This window comes from Artemia franciscana, chromosome 17 (genome assembly GCF_032884065.1).
Source record: "Artemia franciscana chromosome 17, ASM3288406v1, whole genome shotgun sequence".
Lineage (NCBI taxonomy): Eukaryota > Metazoa > Arthropoda > Branchiopoda > Anostraca > Artemiidae > Artemia > Artemia franciscana.
In genome coordinates, this window is record NC_088879.1 from 12998043 (window position 1) to 13024702 (window position 26660).

A 26660-nucleotide genomic window follows, 5' to 3' on the forward strand; every position below is an offset into this window, starting at 1 on the left:
TGGTTTGATAAACCAAAATGAATAAGAAACAGTCCCCATGCGCTAAGCATACAACAAAATGTAAATCCCAATCTTCTTGTATGCTAGAGTCTTGTTAAGATTCTGTTTAGACATCCTGTTAGATTAAGCTCACTAAATCTAATGAAAAAGATTCGGACGGTCATTCGTTTATATCAAAATATTTGTCTGAGATTCCATACACAATGGGGATACTGTACGCTTAGAATGATACTTGTTTCAGAAAGATTATCTGGTACGTATTTCCAAGAATTTTCTTATCAACCAGAAGCTGCGATAACACTATATTTGTGCTTGAAACTATTGAAGAGTTTCATCAAGAATATATGCATATATTATTCAAAGAAAACTTCAAGTCTCTCCTAGACATTTTGAGCTACATACGAGGGACTTGCAACTCCAAATATTCGTAGGAATGATTGGAGTAAATTGTACTTAAAGTAATGGGATAGGGCTGCGCTTCAACTCACAGAGGGGGTACGGGGGCTAGTGACTCCAATAGTGCATCGGGATAGGGCTGAGTTAAAACTCTCAGAGGGGATACGAGGAGCTAGTTACTCTAATAGTACATTAGGATAGGACTGAGTTTAAACTCACAGAAGGGATGCTACTCAAATGAAATCCAAGACAGAATAGACCTAAGCTGTTTCAACTTAACATTTTTTTTTCATTATTTTGGCTGTATATATCCTGTCAAATTAAATTTTGTCTTGTTCTCGGTAATTAAAAAAACAAAAAAACAATAAAATGCCGCCCTTGGATGAACTTTATCACAAGTAAGCAAAATTTCAGCAACGAAAGGAATTTTTAACAGCTTAATAATAACAAAGGGAACCAATCAAAGGGAAAAAGAATAAAAGCTCTACAAAGCTGTCTTTGAATCTCAGGTGACGAGTTTGGAAATAATGGACCAACAAGATTTTATAGTTTTTTTTGTCTGGACATTCAGTTGAAAAAAAAATAAATTTATTTCACAGTCAATATCTCCTTCATTCTTGGACAAACTTAAAGAAAATATACAATGTTAAAGGGTCGCACTAACAAGGATAGCCTTCTGATAAATGATTGAAGTTTCGCTCTTGTCAAACAGTTCTTTGTTTTCAAACAGTATTTTCAAACATTATCCCAGGCATCATTTAAGCCAAGCAATATTTCTTTGTAAGAATTTTAGCTTTTGAATGCAACCTAAAACTCGAAAATCGTTTTTGAAGTGACAATTGTTTGTTTTTTCTAGTTGCACCTAATGTTCGAATAGAGACACAATTGGTCGGAGCTCCACTAGGCAGCACTGTTCAACTGGATTGCAAAATTGAAGCCTTTCCATCGGCAGTAAATTACTGGATTAGAAGCAGAGAAAATGATGTCATCTTATCTAGGTAAATATCATTTCTTTTTTTTATACCACCATATTTAGTCGCTGTTCAAATGACTCTCAGTTGCTGTTTAAATTCTTTTCGAAAAAATTTTAGCCTTTAAAATATTTTGAAAACGTAAGGAGGCTGAATGCACCTGCCTGCGCATAAGGGATAGCAAAACAAATTTGAAAAACTCCAACTTGATACTGTATTTAAATTCTGGTGCTAATAACACGAAGGGTTACATTTTTGGTCCGATAAGTCCTTTTGGTCAGATACGGAATCTTTTTTGTCTTACTTGTTTTTGGCGGCTCAATTTCACGTATGGAGAGTATATCATGGGAGAATTGTCCATGGGAAACTTTATGGGGAGAAGTTTCAATAAGGATTTTGTTATCTGGGAGCGATTTTCCAGAGGGAGGAATTTTATGCAGAAAGGATTTTCCACGGGGGACTTTTCAGTTGGAGGAATCATGGGGTCAATTTTCCAGGGGGAATTTTCCGTGGAGGGTATTTTCGAGCAACACTCAGAAGAAGATCAGATATTGAATCAAAAAACTAGTTTTTTCAACTGAAAGTAAGGAGTAACATTAAAACTCGAACAGAAATTATACCGTGCATGAGGAGGTTGCCCCCTCCTCGTCCCTTGCTTGTTAAAATACATTTTTTAGTGCTTTTTGTTTCATTTTAAGGGCCCTAGTGTTTCAGCAGCTGTTTTTAAAGAATTTTGAAAAAAAGTGGAACTAATTCAGATATTGAACGGTGAACATCTAAGAGTGACCAATCTATTATTCTACCTCTAGTGTCGCCTAGCTATTACGCGTCACGGATTACTGCTGTGCTATTTGTCAAATTTGATCACGAACTCCGACTCCTCCCCCTGACTCTGCTTTTTAGACTTGACTGCTGATTATTCCTTGGCAAGATGACAAGCGATAAACTCGTTTGGTATTCGGTAATGGATTTTTGTCAAGAGCAAAATTTGTTGACAATTTTTCGGCTGATACTGCAAAGACGGCCGCTGATTTCTTCAATGGTGATATGATATTTGAAGCAAAGAAATTGTTTTGAGAGCTTGGTGTCTCTACTCGGCTGAATGAACGTCAAAAACGGACGGATCATTGTATGGATATTCTGAAGGTGCTTGAAAAGTGTGACGAGAAAAGGATCGACTTGCCACGATTCGGTATATTTGAACCCAACGAAGTGCTGATTATCCCGGGTGAAGTAAGTTCTGGTTTGAAACGTAAGGTTAATGAGCTATGCGTGAAGTTAGGTAACTTTAGCACTACCGATAATGCTACCACCCAGATGCAAAATGTCGATAGCCCGAAAATGTCATTGCAGTCCTTACCTACGTATGCTGTGGTACTGCAAAACCCGCCTAAATGACTGTTCGATCCGAGTAAGCGCAAGCACTTCTTAGATAACCCATTTGGCCTTTCAAGCACAAGTATAACTGGACTAAGACCAGGAAATGATTCGTGGCGCCTCCTTGTCCAAGATAGGAGTTCGGCTGATGAACTGGCTGACGCGATTAAAAATAAAAAGGAGTTGCTGAAACGACGAGTGACGGATCCGTCTTTTATGGTATCGCTAGATATGTTCCAGAGAAAATCGGTCAAGAAGGGATGAAAGGCCTAGTGGGGAATTGCATTAAGGCCGGGCGTATTTTTAAAAGTAGATCCTTCAGACTCCTATTTTTTTATCAAGCCGGATCTTCAAAGTGCAGTCGTCTCCCGTGTTAACATCGATGATGAGCTAATCCCAGTAGAGGAATACTACCCTCTCCCGCCGCGTTTGAAATAAATGTCAGGAGTACGGCCACGTTGCCTCCATTTGCAAAGGGGTTGATTGTTGCTCTCACTGTGGAAAGAGGGACCATACCAGTAGCAAAGATTCACCTTGTCAGAATAAATGCTCCTGAGCACTGTATGGCTCTTTAGACCACCCGTGCTACAGTTATAAGTGCTTGGTAGCCCAGAAACTACTTGCTGCTAAATGAGTTCCGAACTTCATGTGATATCTTGGAACATTAATCGCTGTTTCTCAGTGAAGATCCCCTTAATTAAAACGCTTTGTCATTCTGCTGATGTGCACCCCTTTATGAACCTGCTAGCAGTATCAATGTCTTTGAAAATTTCTTTAAAATACATCTCAACTTTTTAATAAACATTCTAAGCGTTGGATTTGCTATAGTACTATGAGAAATAATGGAAACATACCAAAGTAATGCATAAGATATATTTATTGAAATAAAGACATGAAGAATATCATCATGAAAGTAAAATGAGTGCTTTTTATCAATTCCATGAAATGCTTAATTATGTTTTTTCTCGACATGACACTTATTCCATTTTGGGGTAATAATAGACTTTTGACCTGGTTTCAGCTATAATTGAATCACATACTTTACCAATGGTTTTATTGGGTTCGTTGACTATATCTCTTGGTATACAGTCAATGGTAGTAACAATTTTTACATGCGCTTGTTTTTTCCAACAATTCATGTTTATACGCCGTGATTATATTGTCTTCTTTTATATTTTACTTTTTATTTGACTGTCTATTACAACACTGTTTTTATATAGTTGGCAGTCTTGGCACATAGACAAGGTACGCACTATGACATTAGCGCAGCAGCAGCACGCATATATTTTTCCTTTTGCTTTCCTTTGAATGTTAATACCAGAAAGATGGCGATAAAATCTGTGAACGGTAACGTGTTCTTTGAGCACTAACTCTTCAGGAAATACTACTCTTGCATATCAACCATGATAAACGTTGAATCTTGTCGATGCTCCAAAGGAATTTTAATCTATTACTGTCATGATAGCGCACGCATACATTTCCAATAAGATATCCATTAATACTTGTCTCATAGTTCAAATATTTGTCTTTTTCAGCATTCAACGCAACGATAACTTTATCATGTGCACATACCGTCTTGGAGTGTTTCGTCTCCAATTTAAAAAAAAAATGCTACAAATTTTTATCATTCAAATATACGAAAGATACTGATTGCAAACATTCAATAAACTAGGTATTGTCGATTACCAGCCATAGAGCCGCACAAAAAGGTCTAAAAAAGTCTAAACCCAAAAAATTCTGAGTACAAAAAAGGGAGGAGGCACAAAAGCTTGGGAGAGGGGTATTGGGGATCCTTTGGAGTCGAGTCATGGATGACCAAAGTTCTCTAAAAAAGCTATAGCAATTGATTCATTTGGGAACATGACTTTGCTGGTTTATTATACCTAAGTGCGTGTCATAATACCGACTTCGATCAATCTAAATAAAAAAAATATTCATATAATTAAAAGGTAAAAACACGTATTCCAGTTCTCTTTGTTGATCACATTCAGACATCTGTTTGAAAATTAGTTGCCGGCTGGATTATGCTACTAAGGTATCTCTTTTAATATGGTAATATAAGTAGGTCAATACTCTAGTTTAGGATAGTAAACAGTTATGCTAATGATGTCGTCATGGGACCCTTCTATAGCATAATACTGCAAGGTCATAGGTTTTGAGCTTACGGGGGAAAAATTGGCTCCTTTTTGGGCTCTTTTTCGAGCCCAAAAGAGTTAACATCGAAAAGTTTGGATTTGTACATTAGGTTCTTCCTGGTTCAGACAACTTCGGCTGTAAGTTTCAAACTGATAAGAGACATAAGTTTTTTTTTCTATTCTGGGCCCTGTAACCCCATCTTTCCTCTTATTAAAAGGTAAAAACACGTATTCCAGTTTTCTTTGTTGATCATATTCAGACATCTGTTTGAAAATGAGTTGCCGGCTGGATTATGCTACAAAGGTAAACTCTAGTTTAGGATAGTAAGCAGTTATGTTAATGATGTCGTCATTGGACCCTTCTATAGCATAATACTGCAAGGTCATACGTTTTGAGCTTACGGGGGGAAAATTGGCTCCTTTTTGGGCTCTTTTTCGAGCCCAAGAAAGTTAACATCGAAAAGTTTGGATTTGTACATTAGGTTCTTCCTGGTTCAGACAACTTCGGCTGTAATTTTCAAACTGATAAAAGACATAATTTTGTTTTTCCATTCTGGGCCCTATAACCCCATCTTTCCTCTTAACAAAATATATCCTCTTACCCCAGGTAAAAATTGTGGAAAGTTTCTAGCCAATTAGACACCTATGGTCTGACATTCCCCCTTTTCTCCTTACAAAGCTTATCTCAAGACAGTTGTCAATTCCCCTCCAAGGGCTACTGGGGCCATGTCATCTCTGGAGGCACAGTGTCCTAGTTGTCTTCTTTGATGAACCCTTTTTTGTGAAATAAAATGATTTTGTGCAATTTATTCAGATAGAGGATCAAAATCAGCCCCTCCCTCCTCTTTTAAATAAAAGATATCTTCCTTTTTACCTGTTTAAATCTTTTGTCTCAGATTTTTGCCTTTCTGCCAATATATACCTCACCTGTTGTCTGTGTTTGTTTTTTTTATTCAAAATTTTCTCAGTATTTTTAATAACTTAGAAAAGTCACAATTTCCATTATATTGACATTTTACTTCAATCTTTTGATATCCCAGGGAAATATTTAAAGAACATGGAAAATTCTCTCTCTTATATTTTGAACAATAGTTTTTTTTTTATATTTGGTACTGAAAAAAATAAAAATAAAGCGAAAATGTGTCCTCTTCTAGATTTTTCTAAATTTTATCTCTTTTGTATCGTCAATTTGAGATATGGAAATTTCTATCCCCCCTTATATTTTCATGAATTGGCATCCCTATGAGACTTAGGTACTCCAAAGTAAATTTTAAAATACGTTGATTTCTTCTCCAGATTTTGCTACTAATGCAACACCCTCTAGATTATCGTGGAATTTCAAAATATTATTTCAGCTACCTATAATGGCTAAAACAGCATTTTCTGAACTACCCTTCCCTCAAAAAGGTTAAACTCTATCGGGGCTAGATCTCTGATTATTTCCTAGTTGTCCTCTTTGATGAGTCTCCTTAGTTCGGGTCTTCTGACTTCCAGCGTTGATTTTTCATCGATATCCAATGGATATTAACTAGCATGGTTCCTCCTCCATTTTCGGTTTGACTTAGGTCAAATTTCGTTAAGGATAATCTCTTAATCCTCTCTATGTTAATAACAACTCATACGGAACTGACTCAAACAGAGCTTATACGTATGCAATTGGAATGTCTCCTAGAGGTTTTCTCCCAAACAAAGGCTTAGAAATGAAATTCCAGTGAATCTTTATAAAATATTCTGGAAAGGCTGTCGTATTTGGAATTGTAGTGTTTAGAAAAAACTCAAAAGAGGACACTAAAAGCAGAAAGTTGGTAAAGAATAATTGAAATATTTCATGCAAAATAAGGTCAGGAAAGTAAACAAGGTCATTTAGAAAAGGAAAAAACACAGAAATAGCACAATAATTTAATACTAAAAACAAAATCAATGAGCAGTACACTAAAGGCCTAGCTTGTATGAGTATGCTTCTAAACATGGACAACGAAAGTAGAAAGTAATAATTGATAGAATGGGATAAATAGAATAACACAAAAATTTGAATCTATTTTTAAGTTCAATAAGTACAGGGCGAAATTATGCTCCGTGGCATACATTAGATTTCGTGTCGATTTTAAAGCAACTTTGTTTTGGTACAGCTTTTAAACTATAAACTTAAAATAAGGGAGGGGGGCTTAACAGCAAGTTTGTCACACTTTTTTAAACTCCTAAGAACTTAGATGGTTCCGGCTATTGCCCCTTATTTTTTGTTGCTTGATATAGATTAAATTCTAATTCTTCTAATTTATCATAATAATCATAAGTAGAATAAAGAAGAAATAAATTATTTTTTCAATTATTTTTGAAATTAATAATTAAAAATGCAAATTTGTACCGGGTCTGACTTAAGTGCAACCAAACATAAATAATTTATTAAATTTCTTTTCGATCGTAAGAAAATAATCTTTTGGTACTAGATCAGCTTATCAAGCTTAAATGGGACAGAGCGTAAAGGAGGGTTTTAAGCACTCAGTTTTTAAACGCTTAATATTAAGAAGTTTTTGTAATCGTTCTTTAACACAAATCACATGTGTCTAACTCATTCCTCCCTAGTTACGGGTAATTTTCTGAAGCTGCATTTTAATTTCCAGAAATAAATAAATACATAAAACGTAAATAATGACGAAGATCACACTGCCTTTCCATAGTACAAATACAGAAGAGAGAATAATGAGGAGAATTTTTTCCCAAGACAGTGAACCAACAAATCCTATCTGAATATTTCGGCCCTATATCTAAGGGCCGTCTTCAGCAAAGAAAATAATAAACAATAACAGACTTACAATAAAAGTTCTCGGTTAAGAATTCATTTTTTTAAAATAGCCTTGGCATCATTACTTCTTAACGAAAAGTTCAGCCCTTAGATATAGGGCCGAAATATTCAAATAGGTTTTGTTGGTTCACTGTCTTGGGAAAAAAAAAGTCCTCATTATTTTCTCTTCTGTATTTGTACATAAAACTACAGGAAGCTTAGAAAAATGGTAATCTAGCAGGAGTATTAAATAAAATATAACTAAAGTGAATTTATCTTTAATTATTTTAGAATAAATATTTACAGGTGAAAATATGCACTGAATCAAATTTATGTACAACCAAATTTATATACAACTAGTATTGAAGAAGTAGTTTCTTACTCATGAAAACTAAAAGAGTTTTGACTAGTCCCTATAGTTTTTCTTGCTCTTCAGAAATCGGATCAAAATTCATCGCTCCTTTGTTGCTTATAATGTTCTGGATGAGATATATCAACCTGGTGTTTAGAAAAATAATAATAGAGAAGTTATAGTAAATAAAATGTAATTAATAAAATATTATAAATTGAATAAAATGATTTTTTTAAAATTATTTTAAAATAAAAAACTAGGGGCCAAAACATGTGCTGAGTCAAATTTATATACAACCAAATGCACGTATGAATGTATACAACCCAGTATGAATTTAGTATCTGAGCTAAAAGGAACTAGCTTATGAACCTAATCGGATTACTTTTTTTACTGTATTGTGATTGCGCAATTAACTTGCGGACTTAATTGTGAGGGATTGCTCACTTCATACACAGTGAGTTATTATTAGTGTATAATTGAATATATTGGTGTTATCGCTGATTAAAAACTGTGATTAAGTTTGTGAATCTGCAGTATCTCGTCGGAATAAATGACGGGGAAAAAGCCCCTAAGGCTACCACCCGAGAAGGATACTCCCACTGAAACCCTTAGCCGGTCGCCATTACAACCTACCTATAAAACTCTTCCTAGAACCCCCCCAACTACGCGATCCAAAACTGTTAGCCACTTGTCAGGAATTCAGGCCTTAGCCGAAACTAACTCTAATGAAAGAGGTGAGACGCCTGGCAAAAAGAGGAAAAAGGATGAAACTCGTTCACCAACGATAGTGCAACCCCTCTCTTCAAGTGTCCCAGAAACAAGTGCTAACGATCACCCCAATTATTATACTGTCTCAATCAAGAAAACCAATGGCCAACCCTTTTCAAAAGATCGAATAATGCAAATTAGGAAAGCTGTCTTTCTGATCACCAAGGTGAATTTTGAACTTGTTTTCAAGCAGGACGAGTCTATTGATATTTACTTTACGTCTTCTCAGGCGGCAGACCATGTCCTGTCAAAATCCAAAGAAATAATTCTTGATGGCTCAAAAATTTTAGCCACAAAAAAAGATGTGGAAAAGTTACACAAGTATGTGCTGTATGGTGTTGATACCAGTGTAAAAGTGGAGGAAATACAAACTGAACTAATAGATTCTTCAGGTCTTCTCATCAATCCTTCAACTGCTATAAGGCTAAGTTTAAACAAAGAAGGTTTTCTTCACCCTAGCCGTTCAATCCTCATTTGCTGCAAAGTTGAGCTAAGCGGAGAAATATTCTTGTACGGTATGTCTCTTTTTTACAAGATTTATATGCCTAAGCCCCTACAATGCTCCACTTGTCTAGCCCACGGCCACTGCAAAAAACACTGCAAACAGTCCCATCCGTCTTTCCTTAAGTGTGGGAAAACAGGCCACGCAATTAGTGAATGCCCTGAGTCAGACCCTTTCTGCAGAAATTGTAACCGGAAGGGACACACAGCCCTCCAAAAACAATCTTGCCCAGCTCACCAAAAGCGAGTTGTAATCCTTAGAACATCTGATAAAATGAACCTACCCTACTCAGTTGTAGCTGCAAGAATCACTTGGCAACCCACACCCCATCGGCCCAGTAGAAGCCAAGCAACAGTTGCTGTAGCAGATGCAAAGACAGTATCATTTCCAAAAGAGGCAAATAATGTTCATACTCAAGGTTCTAGTCATTCCCCCCATCCCTTACCTAAGTTTACTTCAACATCCTGCCCTCCAAAAGATTCATCTAAAAATAGCCAAGAATGGCAAAGGCTTGCGACTTATCTCACAGTCAGTCACTTAATTGAGGTTAGTAATGAAGCTGAGGAAACCAAAAATACTCTCAAGAAGAAAGCTATCACTAAACTCCTAGGTGATGACATATTAGAAACAGCTATGGCTCAATTATCCTCCATGAAAAAGGACATAGATTCCACATCAAAGCTAGTTAAGTCTGTAGACTCAACTGCAAATCAAATCAATGCAGGCTCTGAAATTGCCACAACCCCCAAGACGGTAATCGATGCCACTGCCCTAGTCAAAGGCAAGAAATCTAAGCAAAAAACGGCAAACTTTCCATCCCAGTCCAAAATTACCACCAATGATATTTCGTCGGCTGAAGAAGATTTCCAATATTCTAATCAAGGAGATGATGAAACTCAGACCACAATGGATGTTTAAATGTGCACCGTACAAGATTTTACGTTTCTCACGAATTTATCACTGTGTAATAATGTTGTTTTTAACTATTACGATGACCAAAAAAATTTGCCCACCAGCCCCTTAGCTAGCCCCGATAGCCCTTTAAACCAAATTAACTGTGAATATCTCGACACTTTTGATTTTGTAAAAAATGTGAAACCTAAGCTAATGGAAGAGACCAAACTTAATGTAATTTGCTTTAACATCAGAAGTATACGGGATAAGTGGGCTAATTTTAAAGACTTAGTTTTAATTAATGGTTACTGCCCTTTCGACGTAATTGGAATAACGGAAACATGGCTTTCAGAAATTGATGATCAGAATGAATTTTCCCTCCCTGGTTTTCAAGCTATTCATATTGAAAGAAAATTAACCAAGTCCTCTGGCGGCATTTCTCTTTACATCCGGTCAAGTCTGAAATTCACCAGGCTATTAGACTGTGAATTCTTATTCTCGCAACCTATACATAATAGATGCATTTATTCAATAATCGTAGACATAAGTGTTGACGAGAATTCTCTTATTTTTTCATTATTTTATAAGCCCCCCTCATTTCCGACCCCTTTCTTTTGTAACCTATTTGATGATTTTTCTAGTTTAATTAATTTACCACAAAAGAAGGCAATAGTTTTTGGGGACTTCAATTGTAATTTACTAAATGTTAGCAATAATAATGATTGTGATACCTTTTTTGAAACATTCACCTCAAGTGGTCTTCTTCCCACAATCCTTTTTCCTACTAGAGTTGATCCTGTGAGGTCTACAGCTACTGTAATTGACAACATTTTTGTATCCACTTCCCTGGGAAACCACCTGTCCTCCAAAATAATATTTTCTGACCTGTCAGATCACTTTCCAATCTATCTCTCGCTACCCTCCCTACCAACTACTCAGCCCTCTAGAACTAAAACCCCTACGTATAATAGAATATATAATACTGTGAATATGAACAGGTTCACGGATCGTTTGAAATCCTTTGACTGGTCCAAGGTTTTGGATTGTCAGGATGTTAATTCAGCCACAAATGGTTTTACACAAGGACTGAGTGATCTTATCAGTTCAACCTTTCCAGTTCGTAAATCAAACCGAAAAACTAGCCATATACGCCCCTGGATGTCAAATAGCCTGATAATCTCTTCATATCGAAAAAATGACCTATATAAGTTAGCTTGCAAAACCAGTAACGTTATTGACCTGACTAATTATAAAAAATACAAAAATTTATATACCAAACTTGTCCGGGAAGCAAAAAAAAATTATTATTATTCGAAAATCTCTCATTGCAAAGGGAACTTGCAAAAAATTTGGTCAACAATAAATGAAATTCTTTCAAAAAAAAGAAGTTCAAGATCTGTACCTCTTAACCTTAAGGACATCAGTGGCAGATTAATTGACCCAAGTTCAGTACCGGATGCTTTTAATAATTATTTCACTAATATTCCAAATGCTAACTCCTGTTCCTTCTCCCAGTCAGTTCAACCTAGCAAGAATCCTGGATCTATGTTTTTCTCTCCAACTGATCGTAAAGAGGTGCTTCAAGTTATCAATTGTCTCTCTAATAGTAGTACACCTGACTTCTTTGGCATAAGTAATAAGCTTCTTAGGACCGTATCTTCCTATGTTTGTGAACCCATTGTGCACATAGCAAACCTGTCTATGACCAATGGAGTCTTCCCAGAAATATTTAAATCAGCAATTGTTATCCCGATTCATAAAAAAGGCGATCCGTCTGAGATAAGTAATTATCGTCCAATCTCACTTCTCCCAGTTATATCTAAAGTGCTCGAGAGAATTATATTCCGACGTCTTTCTCCCTTTTTATTTGGGATTCATTCTTCAGATTCGTTGATTTCTCCTCATCAATATGGCTTCCGTTCCAAATTTTCAACTGCTCATGCACTAATAGACGCCACACAGTTTATACGTTCCCAACTTGACCTTAAAAATACTGTATTGGGCTTATTTCTGGACTTTTCTAAGGCCTTTGATATGGTTGATCACAGTGTTCTATTAAGTAAACTCAACAACTTAGGGATTCGTGGAGTTCCTTTCTCATGGTTTGGCTCTTATCTCTCTGGTAGAGTACAGAGTGTGAGTCTGGGCGGGTTGACTTCACATCCCCTACCTGTCCGAAGGGGCGTCCCACAAGGCTCTGTTCTTGGTCCAATACTTTTTCTCCTTTATATTAATGATTTGGTTACGGACCTGGGTCCATCAGTGCACCCAGTACTTTTCGCTGACGATAGCAACTTTTTCATCACCGGTCCTAATTTACCATCCGTTGTCGCCTCTACTCAAACCCTTCTGAATAGAGTAGAGGAGTGGTGTCTAGTTAACTGCATGACCATTAACATCAAGAAAAGTCAGGTTGTATTATTTCGAACCCCTTACAAAAAAAATGAACCTCAGCAAGCACTTGGCCTAAAATATTCTACCAATCTCCTCCCACAGGTCGAAGTTGCCAAGTTTCTTGGTGTTCACATAGACTCCTCCCTATCATTTGCAACACACGTGTCCTACATCAGAGCCATAATTTTGCGACAGGTAAGTATGATTAATCGTGCGAATTATTTTCTTCCTCCCGATATCCTTGTCACCCTTTATTACTCTTTTATTTACCCATATATCTCATACTGTGGATCTGTTTGGGGCAACACTTTTCCTTCAGTTACCAATAAATTAAAATCTGCCCAAAACCGTGCCATCAAAGCAGTTTTTCGGCTGCCCCGACTATATCCCACCCAGGACTTGTACTCCGATTTTGGTATTATCCCTTTTGAACAAATCATCAAAAAATTAAATCTATACCTTGCATACTCCGCTTACCATAAAAATCTTCCTCCTCAATTATTATCTTATTTTAATATTAATAATTCTGAAGGCCTCTGTCTCCGTTCATCCAACCGTTCCTTCATTGTCCCCAAGTTTGTCTCTAGTTCCGCCCAGCGATCCCCCATTTATAAATCTATACTTCAATGGAATATAATACCCTCCAGTGTCGAGCTATCCACTAGTTTTCGCACGCTGTATAGCAATGTACTAAAATTTTGATATTATAACTCTCTAAATTCTTATTCAATTTGCTTTAGTTACTCATGTTTTCTCTTTTCTTTTTTTTTTTTTTTTTTTCTCTCTTCTTCATTTTCAATTTTTTGTGGTTATGGTCCTCAACAAGTTCGCTTCCAGGATCTTTATTATTATTGGTGTTATATTGTAGTTTTATTTGAATAAATTGAATTGAATTGAATTGAACATTAAATTATATCAAACAGTTCATGGTAACAAACTATAAGTAAGGAGTGAATCGGCTTAATAGTGAAGGAAACTCTAAACAAGAGCTAAGAGCTCATATGGCACTTTTGACGAGGCATGAAGAGCTAAGAGCCAAGAGATCATATAGTATGAGCTCTAGCAAAATTCTATGAATCAATAGATTGATTTAAAAGGAAAATAAGAGGCTTAATGCCGGTCAGGATTTAAAATAAGAGCTCTGAGTCACGATGTCCTTCTAAATATCAAAATTGATTAAGATCCGATCACCCACCCGTATGTTATAAATACCTAATTTTTTCTAATGTTTCCTCTCCCTTTAGCCCCCCAGATGGTCGAATCTGGGAAAACGACTTTATCACGTCAATTTGTGTAGCTCCCTGACACGCCCACCAATTTTCATCGTCCTAGCACGTCCAGAAGCACCAAACTCGCCAAATCACTTAACCCCTCCCCCAAACTCCCCCAAAGAGAGCGAATCCAGTACGGTTCCGTCAATCACGTATCAAGGACATTTGCTTATTCTATAGTGTTTTCCAAGATTTCCCCCTCCAACTCCCCCCAATGTCAAAAGATCTGGTCGGGATTTGAAATCAGAGCTCTGAGATATGAATTCTTTCTAAATATCAAATTTCATTAAGATCCGATTACCTATTCGTAAGATAAAAATACCCCAGTATTTACGTTTTCCAAGAATTCCAGTTTCCCCCTCTACTCCCCCCAATTTCACAGCATCTGGTCGGAATTTAAAATTTGAGCTTTAAAGCACAAGATCCTTCTAAATATCAAATTTCATTAAGATCTGGTCACCCTTTCGTAAGTTACAATTACCTCAATTTTCAAAATTACCACCCCCCCCCCCAACTCCACCGAAGAGAGCAGATCCGATCCGGTTATGTCAGTCACGTATCTTAGACAGGGTTTTATTCTTCCCATCCAGTTTCTTCCTGATCTCATCGATTTAAGTATTTTCAAAGATTTCCGGTACCCACCAACTGCCCCCCCCCCTAATTACGCTGGATCCGGTTGAGATTTAAAATAAGAGATCTGAGTTACAAGGTCCTTCTAAATATGAAATTTCATTAAGATCCGATCACTCCTTCGTAAGTTGAAAATATGTCATTTTTTTATTTTTCAGAATTAACCCCCCCCCCCCAATAGAGTGGATCTGTTCCAATTATGTAAATCACGTATCTAAGACTTCTGCTTATTTTTCCCACCAAGTTTCATCCCGATCTCTCCAATCTAAGTGTTTTCCATCATTTTAGGTTCCCCCACCCCAAACTCCCCCCAATGTCGCCAGGTCCGGTTTGGACTTAAGATAAGAGCTTTGAGACACGATATCCTTCTAAATATCAGATTTCATTGAGATCCGATCACCCGTTCATAAGTTAAAAATACCTCATTTTTTCTAATTTTTCAGAATTACCCCCCCCCCCATCTACCCCAAAGAGAGCGGATCCGTTCCGGTTATGTCAATCATGTATCTAGGACTTGTGCTTATTTTTCCACCAAGTCTCATCCCGATCCCTCCACTCTAAGTGTTTTCCAAGTTTTAGGTTTCCCCCTCCCAAATCCCCCCCAATGTCACCAGATCTGGTCGGGATTTAAAATAAGAGCTCTGAGACACGATATCCTTCTAAATATCAAATTTCATTGAGATCCGATCACCCGTTTGTAAGTTAAAAATACCTGATTTTTTTAGTTTTTCACAATTAACCCCCCCCCCCCCCCAACTACCCCAAAGAGAGCAGATCCGGTTCGGTTACGTCAGTCACGTATCTTAGACAGGTCTTTATTCTTCCCATCCAGTTTCATCCTGATCTCACCGCTTTAAGTATTTTCTAAGATTTTCCGGTTTCCCCCAACTGCCCCCCCCCCAATTACGCTGGATCCGGTTGAGATTTAAAATAAGAGATCTGAGTTACGAGGTCCTTCTAAATATAAAATTTAATTAAGATCCGATCACCCGTTCGTAAGTTAAAAATACCTCATTTTTTGTAATTTTTCAGAATTACCCCCCCCCCACTACCCCAAAGAGTGCGGATCCGTTCTGGTTATGTCAATCATGTATCTAGGACTTGTGCTTATTTTTCCTACCAAGTTTCATTCCGATCCCTCCACTCTAAGTGTTTTCCAAGATTTTAGGTTTCCCCCTCCCAACTCCCCCCAATATCACTAGATCTAGTCGGGATTTAAAATAACAGCTCTGAGACACGATATCCTTCCAAACATCAAATTTCATTAAGATCTGATCAACCGTTCGTAAGTTAAAAATACTTCTATTTTTCTATTTTTTTCGAATTAACGGGCCCCCCACTCCTCCCCAGATGGTCATATCGAGAAAACGACTATTTCTAATTTAATGTGGTCCGGACCCTGATACGCCTGCCAAATTTCATCGTCCTAGCTTACCTGGAAGTGCCTAAAGTAGCAAAACCGGGACCGACAGAATTTGCGATTGCTATATGTCACTTGGTTAATACCAAGTGTCATAAAAACGGAACTTTGATATCAATAGATGAATAAAAAGATTTGGCTTTTTATAATTATCCCAAATATATAAGACTCATTACTACTACTACTCCTACTAATAATAACTCACCGCAGCACCAAGTCGCCTGAGGCCAACACAGCTACGCATGCTCTTCCTTCAACCCATTTTTTTCAAGGCCTACCTTTTCGGACCCTCCCAGGAAGTTACCATTTCCTTTAAATCCATATTTATGACATCCTTCCACCCCAAACGAGGACAACCTGCTTTCTGTTTAGCCCTAGACGGAAAGCCAAAAACGACAATCTTCGGCATTGAGAGTCATTAAGTTTAGTTTTACCAAAAATTTAAGATATTGAGAAGGTTTATTTAATTTTCGAAAAAAAAGGGGAAACACCACGAACAATTTAAGAAATCTTAATGAAAATTACACCATCAGATTCAGCGTATTCCTGTAGAGGTTTGAAGATTCCATCTGTAAAATGTGGAATTTTGCATGAAATGCGTGTTTATTTCTTGTTTTTTGTTTTTGCTTTTTCCCCAGGGGTTATCTTATCAAACAAAAGGCCCTGGGATATCGAGAGGGGTCGTTTGAACGGAAATTTAGGTTTTAGCACCATTTTTAAATGACCAAAAAGATTAGAGGACAAATAGCCCCTGTCCCATATCCTTTTTTCCCCAAAGTTGTTTGATAAAAATTTTGAGATAGCCGCTTTGTTCAGCATAGTTAAAAGGTCCAATATCTATGACTTTTGGGGACCCCAAGAGTCCCTGGGAAATTTTTTTATTTTTATTTTAGGTAATTCGCCCGTTATTTACGTATGCTATTAGGAAGTACACAGACATTTTTCGGGGGTCGGGGGATTTTCCACAGGGCGACTTTTCCATGAAGTGGGGAGTTTCTGAGTGTTACCTTTACAATGGAATTTTATGTTGGGGGCATTTGCCGGAACTCCCATATAGTTTTTTTTTAATTTCTTTTGCCAATTCAATTTTACATGACGACATGTCCCGGAGGAATTGTCCAAGCAAAATTTTCAGGGGAGTCGGAATTGTCTGGGGGATTTTTTGGCGGGTGGGGGGAGGGGCTTCCACAGGAGAAATTCTCCATAAGGGAATTTATGGCGGTATAAATTTTTCGGGTGGGAGTTTTCCGCTGGAACAACTATCCACTGGAAGGGGGACCCCCCGGTAGAATTTTCCACGGGAAGGGGGATTTCGAGCATGATTTGAAAATGATCAGAAATTAAAGTATGTTTCTAATGTAAGTAGCCTAAAGAGAACTTTTCAGGCAGAATCATCCACGAGAAATTTTCTTGGGGGGGGGGGACTTTTCAGGGAAGATTGATTTTTCAAGGGGAATTTTCCTGAGTGGTTGGGTATTGCATTTTACATAGCATAACTTTTTCATGCTGGGAGAGAACATTTCGTGGATGGGGATCCGGATTTCCCAACATTATTTTAGAATAATCAGAAATTGAATTTGAAAAAAGAATTTTTTTCCACTGAAAGTAGGGAGCAACATTAAAACTTAAAATGAAAACAAATTATTCTGTATATGAGGGGGTTGTCCCTTCTTTAAAACCTCGCTCTTGACGCTGAAGTCTGACTATTTGTCCAAATTCTTTAAGAATGACTCCTAAAACACAGGGGATATTTAATTAGAATAAGAATCTTTTTTAAACGTACTACTAAAATTTAGCACGATGTGTGGGTGATTGAAGAATAATTTCCGTTTGGAAGTTTTAAGTTTTAAAAGTGCTCCTTATTTTCAGTTAAGAGAGCCTGTTTCATTTTTTATTTGGCGCAGCTTCTGAGATAAATTCCCTGAGATAAATCCGGAGAAAAAACAACATGAGAGTTTGGACATAACACTTAATGTGTAAGGATGTGGGACTTTTTAGGGCTGAGATTAAACAAAACAAAAATGTATTTAATTCAAAATGCTTAGTAACGTTAAAAATCAAAACAAACAAAGCTTATGTTGCAACCGCTTATTTAATGATTGTCTTGAAAGGTTTAAATTGGAATTTTTCCTCTTAAGGCAAACCAGAGGAACGATTTGCTTAGCAAACCTAAACAAAGAGAAATGTACCTTCCACGTATTTTTCCATTTTTACGTTTTTGTTACCCATGGTCACTTTGTAAGGAAGGAGTAAAACTCATAAGAACTCTGGAGAATGTCCATTCGATTGGAATTCAATAGTTTTACTGATCAGGGGGCTAGGAGCTTCTCCCCTAGTGCCCTGTCCTATTTTTCTTCTTTTGGGTTGATGAATGGATGGATGATAGACTATCTATCAACAGGTGAAAATGACGCCATTTGTATACATTCCTGAAAAAGGCTTATGTCAGTTGTGCCTCTCACTCAGACTGTTTGTGTTGGCTTTTTTCCAATTAGACATGGCTTGTTGGCAAATGGATTTTAATTTAAAATATCATGCATCCCTTAGTTCTGCCCTAAAATGGATGGATGGATGATAGAATATCTATGAACAAGCGAAGATGACATCATTTTTATAGATTCCTGATAATACTTATGTGCTTCTCGCTCTTGGCTTTCTCAAGGCATCAAGACATGACTGATTGGAGAAAAGTCAAGACAGATAGTCTGAGTGAGAGGCACAGCTGCCATGATCCTTTTTGAGGAATGCTTAAAAATGATGTCATTTTCACTTGTTGATAGTTCGTTTACTGGAAAATTACTGGTTCTGTTGATTTTTGAATTAAATCAAAATGCCATAAAGCCGTGGCTAATTGGTGAAAAGCCAAGACAGATAGTCTCAGTGAAAGGCACAGCTGCCATGATCCTTTTTCAGGAATGTTTGAAAATGATGTCATTTTTACTTGTTGACAGATCGTTTACTGGAAAAATACTGGTTTTATTGGTTTTCGAATTAAATCAAAATGCCATTAAGCCGTGGCTAATTAGTGAAAAGCAAAGACAGATAGTGTCAGTGAGAGGCACAGCTGCCATGGTCATTTTTCAGGAATGTTTAAAAATGATGTCATTTCCACTTGTTGATAGATCGTTTACTGGAAAATTACTGGTTCTGTTGGTTTTTGAATTAAATCAAAATGCCAATAAGCCGTGGCTAATTGGTGAAAAGTCAAGACAGATAATTTCAGTGAGAGGCACAGCTGCCATGATCCTTTTTCAGGAATGTTTAAAAATGATGTCATTTTCACTTGTTGATAGATCGTTTACTGGAAAATAACTGGTTTTGTTGATTTTTGAATTAAATCAAAATGCCATCAAGCCGTGGTTAATTGGTGAGTATCCAAGACAGATAGTCTCAGTGAGAGGCACAGCTGGCTTAAGCCTTTTTCAGGAATGTGTAAAAACGATGTAATTTTCACTTGTTGATAGATAGTCTCTCATTCATAATAGAGTTGAAATCAAGGTACCATCAAGCCATGGCTAATGCCAGGAAGGCTCCTCAACATGTCGTTCTTCACGTTAAAGTTTTTTAGCACTTACAAAAAAATTCTAACGGAACGACCTTTGTTTGGTTCAGATGTCTTTCTCAAAGAATTGGGAGAAATTTTAGTGTAAGGAGCAGGGTTAGCTGCTCCTAACCTGGTATTGGTATCTGGTAACCTGTGTATTGAGAAGGGTTAGCCCCTCTCATATTCGGAATAATCCAAAATTAAGGCTAAGGAGCAAGGTATTGAGGAGAGGGTAGCCTATTTCATATGCATAATAATTCCAGTTTTCTTTAATTTTAATGCAAGTCCTTACTTTCAGTTGAAAAAAACCTTCTTTTTTTATTAAATTTCTGACCTTTATCTAATGACCGTTTTGTCATGGGGATCCCCCTACCGTGTAAAATTTGCCATAGAAAATTCCCCCCGTAGACTTTCCTCCAAGGAAAATTCATTCCATATAACCCCTCCGTCTCCGAAGAATTTCTGTGTATTTTCCAGTAACAAATATCCTATGTAAACAATGGACAATTTATATAACTTAAACATGTTTCACCAGGGACTGTGGGAAGCCATGTAATTCCCAGATACAATGTCAGTAAATCTTTAAACTTTGCTGAACCAAATGCATGTCTTAAAATTTAGATCAGTTGTCTCTAGGAAAAAGAGGCATAGGAGGGTATCCAATCTTTTGATCACATGAGCTTGTAATTTTCATCTTAATAAGCCAGCTTCCGATGTTCTAGGAGGGTTGGCTTGATATGATTGCTCATGGAAAAAATATAAATAAATAAACACACATTCGTGATTTTTCATCCGGCAAAATATACAAATTCCATATTTTCAAACAGTTAGTCGTAAGTAAGGAGCGATGGGGCTCAATAGTAACAGAAACTCTAACATATGGAAATTTTATGTCAAAAGATACATAAAAAGAATCGACTTAATATGCTGATTCCAAATATTTAAGTTTCACTGCCCATTAAAAGCTATAAGCCTGAGAAAATTTGTCTGATTTTAAAAAAGGTGGAAAGAAACCCAAATAGTTAAAGAATCTTATTGTAATTCACGCCATCAGATTCAGTGCATCAGAGAACCGTACTGTAGAGGTTTCAAGCTCCCATCTACAAAAAGGAGGAATTTTATATTTTTTGTCCGAAGAAAGATCACGAAAACATGTTAATTTTTTTTTCTTTTTTCCCCAGGGTTGATCGCGTCGAACTAATAGTCTTAGAGTATCGGAAGAGGGTTCACTCAAACGGAAATTAAAAGTTTTAGTGCCCTTGAAAATCAGACAAATTTTCTTAGGCTCATAGCTTCTAATGAGTAGCATTAAACTTAGTGATTAAACATTAAACAAAACAATTTTATACATTTGGAATGAACATAAAAATTCCATTCTTTTGATGTCTTACTTATTATCAACATTCGATAGAAAAGTAATTTTGAATTTATTTTTCTAGTAGCTTTTAATAAAGATAGTTAATGGGTATCTTTAGTGCAATAAACCTGCATCATCATCATAATTGGTATTAATATTAGACTAAAACGTATTGAAATTATCATTAGAGTGAAAGAGAGAGTAATATAACTGCAAATTATGAAGATAATGCCATTATAAGCCTTTAGTATTTCACAAGCGGTCCGATTGGACTTTTGCTTTAAGCAACTTCCGTGGTTAATCTGAAGTTGCAACTGTTTAGAGCCTGTAATGCACCCTTTGTCAATGGCCAGGACAAAAATGTTTATTTCTACTTCCAAACATGATTGTTTGTGAAGTATCTTCTGTGAAACATTCAGTTTGTAAAGTATCTTGATTACGTTTGATTGGGTGATCGTTCTCTAGTACTGTGATTGACATTTAATCTTACAGCCAGAAATACGAGATTCATGAAGAGAGGATTTCCAGCTATCAGATTGTTATCAGCTTAGTGATCCGAGAAGTTTCCCGGGGCGATTTTGGAACGTATTCTTGTGTTTCTACTAACTCACTCGGAAAAGCAGAGGAAGCTGTACGACTTTATGGTAAGTGGGACACCTGCTGCTACTAAACTGCTTATCAATTCGATCTAGAATCGTGTTAGATTTAAAAATAATGCAATTTACATAATCTTCACTTCGTAGTCAATGAGACATACAGGGTGCCAATTGAGGAAGGGTGCTCGGGCGGTAGGCACTTGAAGCGTAATTCACTCCCTAGATGTTTAGACATACATTTTGTGTATCTTTATTTAAAGAGAAAAAAACCTTTCCTCTCCTCTCCCTTTGCCCCTTGTACATTTGTGCCCCTGAAGTCATATCACACTTACTTAAAATTTCTTTGGTAAATATCATGTCAAAGTACCAAAGAACAGGAAAATAGAAACGTGTTTGTTTATTGTTTAACTGGTTACTTGGAAACTGACACAACCAAGCATATATATATATATATATATATATATATATATATATATATATATTCTTTAGCAAACTTCTTTTTCGGACAGCTGTTTTTTAATTAATTTTAGTTAAAACTGACTATATACATATTACTTGACTGTGAATTTAAATAATTCGATAAACTTAATTATTTTTTTTTTTTTTTTTTTCAGAACAAATGTATTAAAAACTTCCGATTTTCTAATCCGAAACAACTCAGTACCTGTTATGACTTAGTTGTGACTTTAAAAACTTTTTTGTACTTATCAGTTATATAGTAAACACTCGGGAAGTGAAGTTATATTAATGCTAATGGAATCAAACAGAATATGATTAAAATATAATAATTTAGAAACAAATTTGGGCTATATATTTGAACATTAGGAAGGGGGGGGGGTAAAGCATAAGATATATTATACTAACCTAAACCAAACCAAAATACCAACTAAATACTTAAATAAGACATAGCTACAATTTATTTTCCAACCAAGCCAAAGCTAATTGTGTGGTATAAAGAAGTTGCTTGACCAGTTTCTTGTGTCATGTTCGCATCATCCACGATCGAAATTCTATAGTGTTTATTATATAACCAATACGCACTTTTTTTTTTACCGAAACATTCTTTTGGAAGTCAGCAAGCTCTTCTTCTGGAAATTAATGAGTCATAGATCTTCCCATGCCTATTTTCTGTACGCCCATGTTAATGTATAAGATTCACTTATAAGTGGTACTTTAAACTGCCGTATCTCCCGCCCAACTTTAGCAATTTTCAGTATTTAATACTTGGTGATGTACCGCTTGGGTTCAATTACTTCCAAAAAACCATTTAGTGTCCTAGAAATATTCAATAGTCGTCTTTTTAATCTTAATGGAAAATCGATTTGGAATACACCGTGCTAGTAGCAAGTAATTGCCATAAAGATATTTAATTATGACCCAATTTCCAACCATAAGATTATTCACAGTACAATTATCAAGCTATAAGTTCCCCTCTGTAGCCAATTTTCTTAGAAAACAAGTCGCAATAAGATTTTTAGTCACCCTCACACCCTAAGGGGAAATAAAAAAAATCACACTGGAAAGAAATAGGGAGAAATTTGGATCGGCTCTGGCTCACTCACACTGAGATTTAGCTGACGTTCAAACTTACGCCCGGACTACACTGCAGTTACAAGTGTGGGTAAACAACTCTGTTTATGTGCACGTACATGATTTGAGCAATTTTCAACTTCCATGCGTAAACTTCATGAATGACCAATACTAGGGAAATTTAAGGAATCTTTTTTGAAATTAGAAAAATAGTTTCTTGGAATAGCAGCTCCCCTATCTATATGATGAACAAGGGAAGAATAATAAAAATAAATTTTAGCGTGTGCCACCCAGAAAAACCCTATTAGGTTTGAACCAGATTGGTGAGTGGTGTCAATTCATGAAAAATTAGGATATGAGCAAAATGTGAGTTTCAACAACTAGGAGGGGGGGGGGTCAAATTTGTTACTTTTTCTTTTTTTCTGCTAAAATATAAAAAAGACACTTGTCAATGAATTTACCCCCAAAAGAGGTATTTTTCAAAGTCTAGCTTGAATGCAAAATCCTAGTGGGAGGGGGCACATACCCTCCATGCCCCTTTGATTGATACAAAGAATTCAAAATAAAACATTTCCCCCTAGACCCAGCTTAGGTTTATTTATACCAACCTGATCAGATTAATGCTTAACCAAGCTCTTCAAAGCAAATTCAAGCCTTAAATTTAGGGTTTAGGCCTTTAGTATATTATAGCCACCAAATATCATAGGCAAAATGTATTGTACTGAGCGCAGTGAATATGTAAGTATATTTGACTGTAGTACAGCTCACACAACATGGCCAGAATGATCAAGCTTAGAACAGCCCTAAGCATAACCCTGATTATAGTCAGTATACCTGACCATTGATATTATGAATATAGCATAGTTGCCGTATAATCAAAATGAAAAGAAGGTATTGAGAATGGTATAACTTCTATTACGACAGTGAACTTTAAAAAATAAAAATACGTTTTTGTATAAATAATGCCAAAGTTTTGTATATTGCGACTACATATCTGAAAGCCTTGACAAAAAAGGGAGAATGGAAAAAATAAAAAAAAACAACTAGCTGAAACAATTTGACTATTTAAGTATAGTCACTGAGTATCGTATAGCCACATTACTATCGTTATGCCGTAGTCGTCGTATCGTTATGCCGTAGTCGTAGTATCGTTATACCGTATCGTATCGTTATGTCGTAGTATCGTTATGCCGCAATTACTGAGTATATTGCAGTCTAGCATAGCCAAAAGGAAAAGAATGAAGGAATCATTTTACATAATGATGTTGACAAAACATATCACAAACACCTCACTGCAGCAGCAAGCCTCCTGACCTGAATATAGCCGTGTATACTCCTTCTCCACCCCATCAATTTGAGCTTCACTCTTTACTCCCTCCAACATAAGAAATTCAACCTTTCGTTTAAAAAATAATTATTAAGTTGTGAGAATGCTTTTTTTGTAGAAATTTGTCGTTTCAGATTGGAATATAATTTAAAATCGACACACAAAAAAAAAACAATAAGGAAATAGATATCCATATTTATATAGGAGTTCAACAATAAATTTCTTTTACTTAAAACTTTTGCCTAAAACTTTAACTTTCACTAAAATTTTCATTTTCACTAAGTTTCATTTTCTAGACTGCCAATAGTAGGAACATTGCCCTATGGTGTGATTTCTTAGTGAAAATTTTCATCAGAGTCATTAACTTAAGACTTTCAAAATGAAACTCTGAGATGCACTCATAAAAATAATAACCCCCTCATAATAATCTAATGATATCCTTCCGAAAGAAGGTCAGAAACATGAAGATATTGTGACTTGCTTCAAAACTTCAGTAGGGCTATTAACAAACTAAAAAGAATTATAGCTGTACTCGAAAGAGACGAGACTTGGAAAGCAGAAATAAATTGGCAATTCCTTCCGGTTGTTGTTGTGGGCAACAATCTCCCCCTTCACTTGAGATTAATGGGATGCTGTTGCAATTTCTGCGGCAATCCTGAGTTAGATTAAAGTTTAGAAAAAAGTGTCATTCCTTTTCATCTCAAAAGTGGAACACTGGTGGAAAAGCGTTGTATCATATTCAATTTATGTTGTTAAGAATTTTTCGCTGTCTAGATATTGCATATTACACCTTTTTAAATGTTTAAAACTTCTCTTTTTTCGTTTTTTGTAATTAAGCTTTTTCTCACGCAACTGATGACTTATATAGAACCAGCACTGCTTAGGAGAAAAAAAAAACAGAAAATATCACAGCGGTTTGTTTTTGAAACACCAAACACCGAATTAGTATTCGGTGTAAGACTTAATAACGAATATTTTTGTAATACCGAACACCAGATTTTAGGACTTAATATTTCCAGCTAAATGAAAGACAACAATGCAATTTTACAAAAATGCCATTCTGTAGAGTATGTTTGGATTAGGAGGTGTCAGCATAATCACAGCTAGTAAAAAAAAGACAAAAAATATTTATTCGGACAACCCTAGGTAATATATATAATGGTTGACAGAATGTTTAGTTTTCAAGAAGGGATTGCTTGTTTTCAAGAAGGAATTAATCATGATTCTTTTGTGATTCCGGGATTTTTGAAAACAACGATTAAGCAGACAAATTTTGAAGAAGAAAGTTAGTGGGTCATTAGAAGGTAAATTACGATGGGGATGTGTGGAATTTTGGGTTTTAATCTTGATCGTATTTGGTGAAGTTGAGTCTTTGGTTGGATATTTAAGGTCACATTCCCCCTTCAGCTTTTTTGTTATATGGTTCTTGGTTCTTAAGGTTCTTATGGTTTTTAAGGTCACATGCCCCCTTCAGCTTTTTTTTTATATGGTTCTTGTCAACTAATGGAAAATAGCTATTATTACCATTTGTAGCGGTAATGTATTTCGGGATTTAATAGTAGCTAACTTGACATTTTTTTTTTCTTTGCGATATGAATACTTGGTTCTAAGTAGTCTGTGCTTCCCAAGTTTTTGTGGGGGGTGGGTGGTATTTTTATGCTTGTTTCTGATATTTGGAAAGGGGTAAGAATATTTGATTAAATTATACTTTCTAATGTCTTTTTTGTCTTTTTCAAATATTGTGAAATTTGGGTTGAAATATCTAATTGTTAAGTAAGAAGTTTAATTTGAACTTTTCAGAGGCATAAGTTATTTTAAAGCTTTAAATTTTTCTGCATCAGATTTCACAGACAATATAAAATGATAATATACCCCTATTCTTGATAATTATTTTCTTTGCCGAATTGCCGAAAATTGTAAATTGTATTAAAACAAAACCCTTAAAAGCCCGCCTATTTCAAAAACTGGTAGCCGCGATATATCTCTTCTTCTACATTTATAAGTTCGCTGGTTATCCAGGGGAAAGATACTATTAGTACTATGGCATTTTATACACACTGGGGAGTTTTGAATTCAATACATGTTTAAAGAGAGCCTCATCAATGCTAGCCAAGGTATTGCAGTGGGGAAGCTACAAACACTATTAGTGGAATTGTGTAATAAAGTTACAATTTACTTCAAAGGAAATAGAGATTATTATTAAATATCTACTCGACAACGAATTCATTGTCCAGCTTACTTATACGATGGCTATTTTTTCAAATAAAATTAACTCAATTTGAATTTGCAAAGCTCAAACAGATCGGACATTTTGCAGTTCACAATAAAATCTGGGCGTTCATGAAACAGCTTATGCTGTGGAAAGGTTGCATTGACAATGACAGTTTCTAATGAAAATCCTTGCCCGTTCGACG

At 36.1% G+C, this 26660-nt stretch overlaps 1 protein-coding gene across 3 annotated transcripts in view; it reads left to right on the forward strand.

Annotated features, from left to right (window-relative positions):
• The window catches only part of LOC136037874 (lachesin-like), a 368714-nt gene that overhangs the window by 265000 nt on the left and 77054 nt on the right, over nt 1-26660 (forward strand). For all 3 annotated transcript variants that reach the window (XM_065720726.1, XM_065720725.1, XM_065720728.1), the window contains exons 8-9: nt 1253-1394; nt 21286-21437. In XM_065720726.1, coding sequence (XP_065576798.1) covers nt 1253-1394; nt 21286-21437 — 294 coding nt within the window. The remainder of the gene's footprint in view (nt 1-1252; nt 1395-21285; nt 21438-26660) is intronic.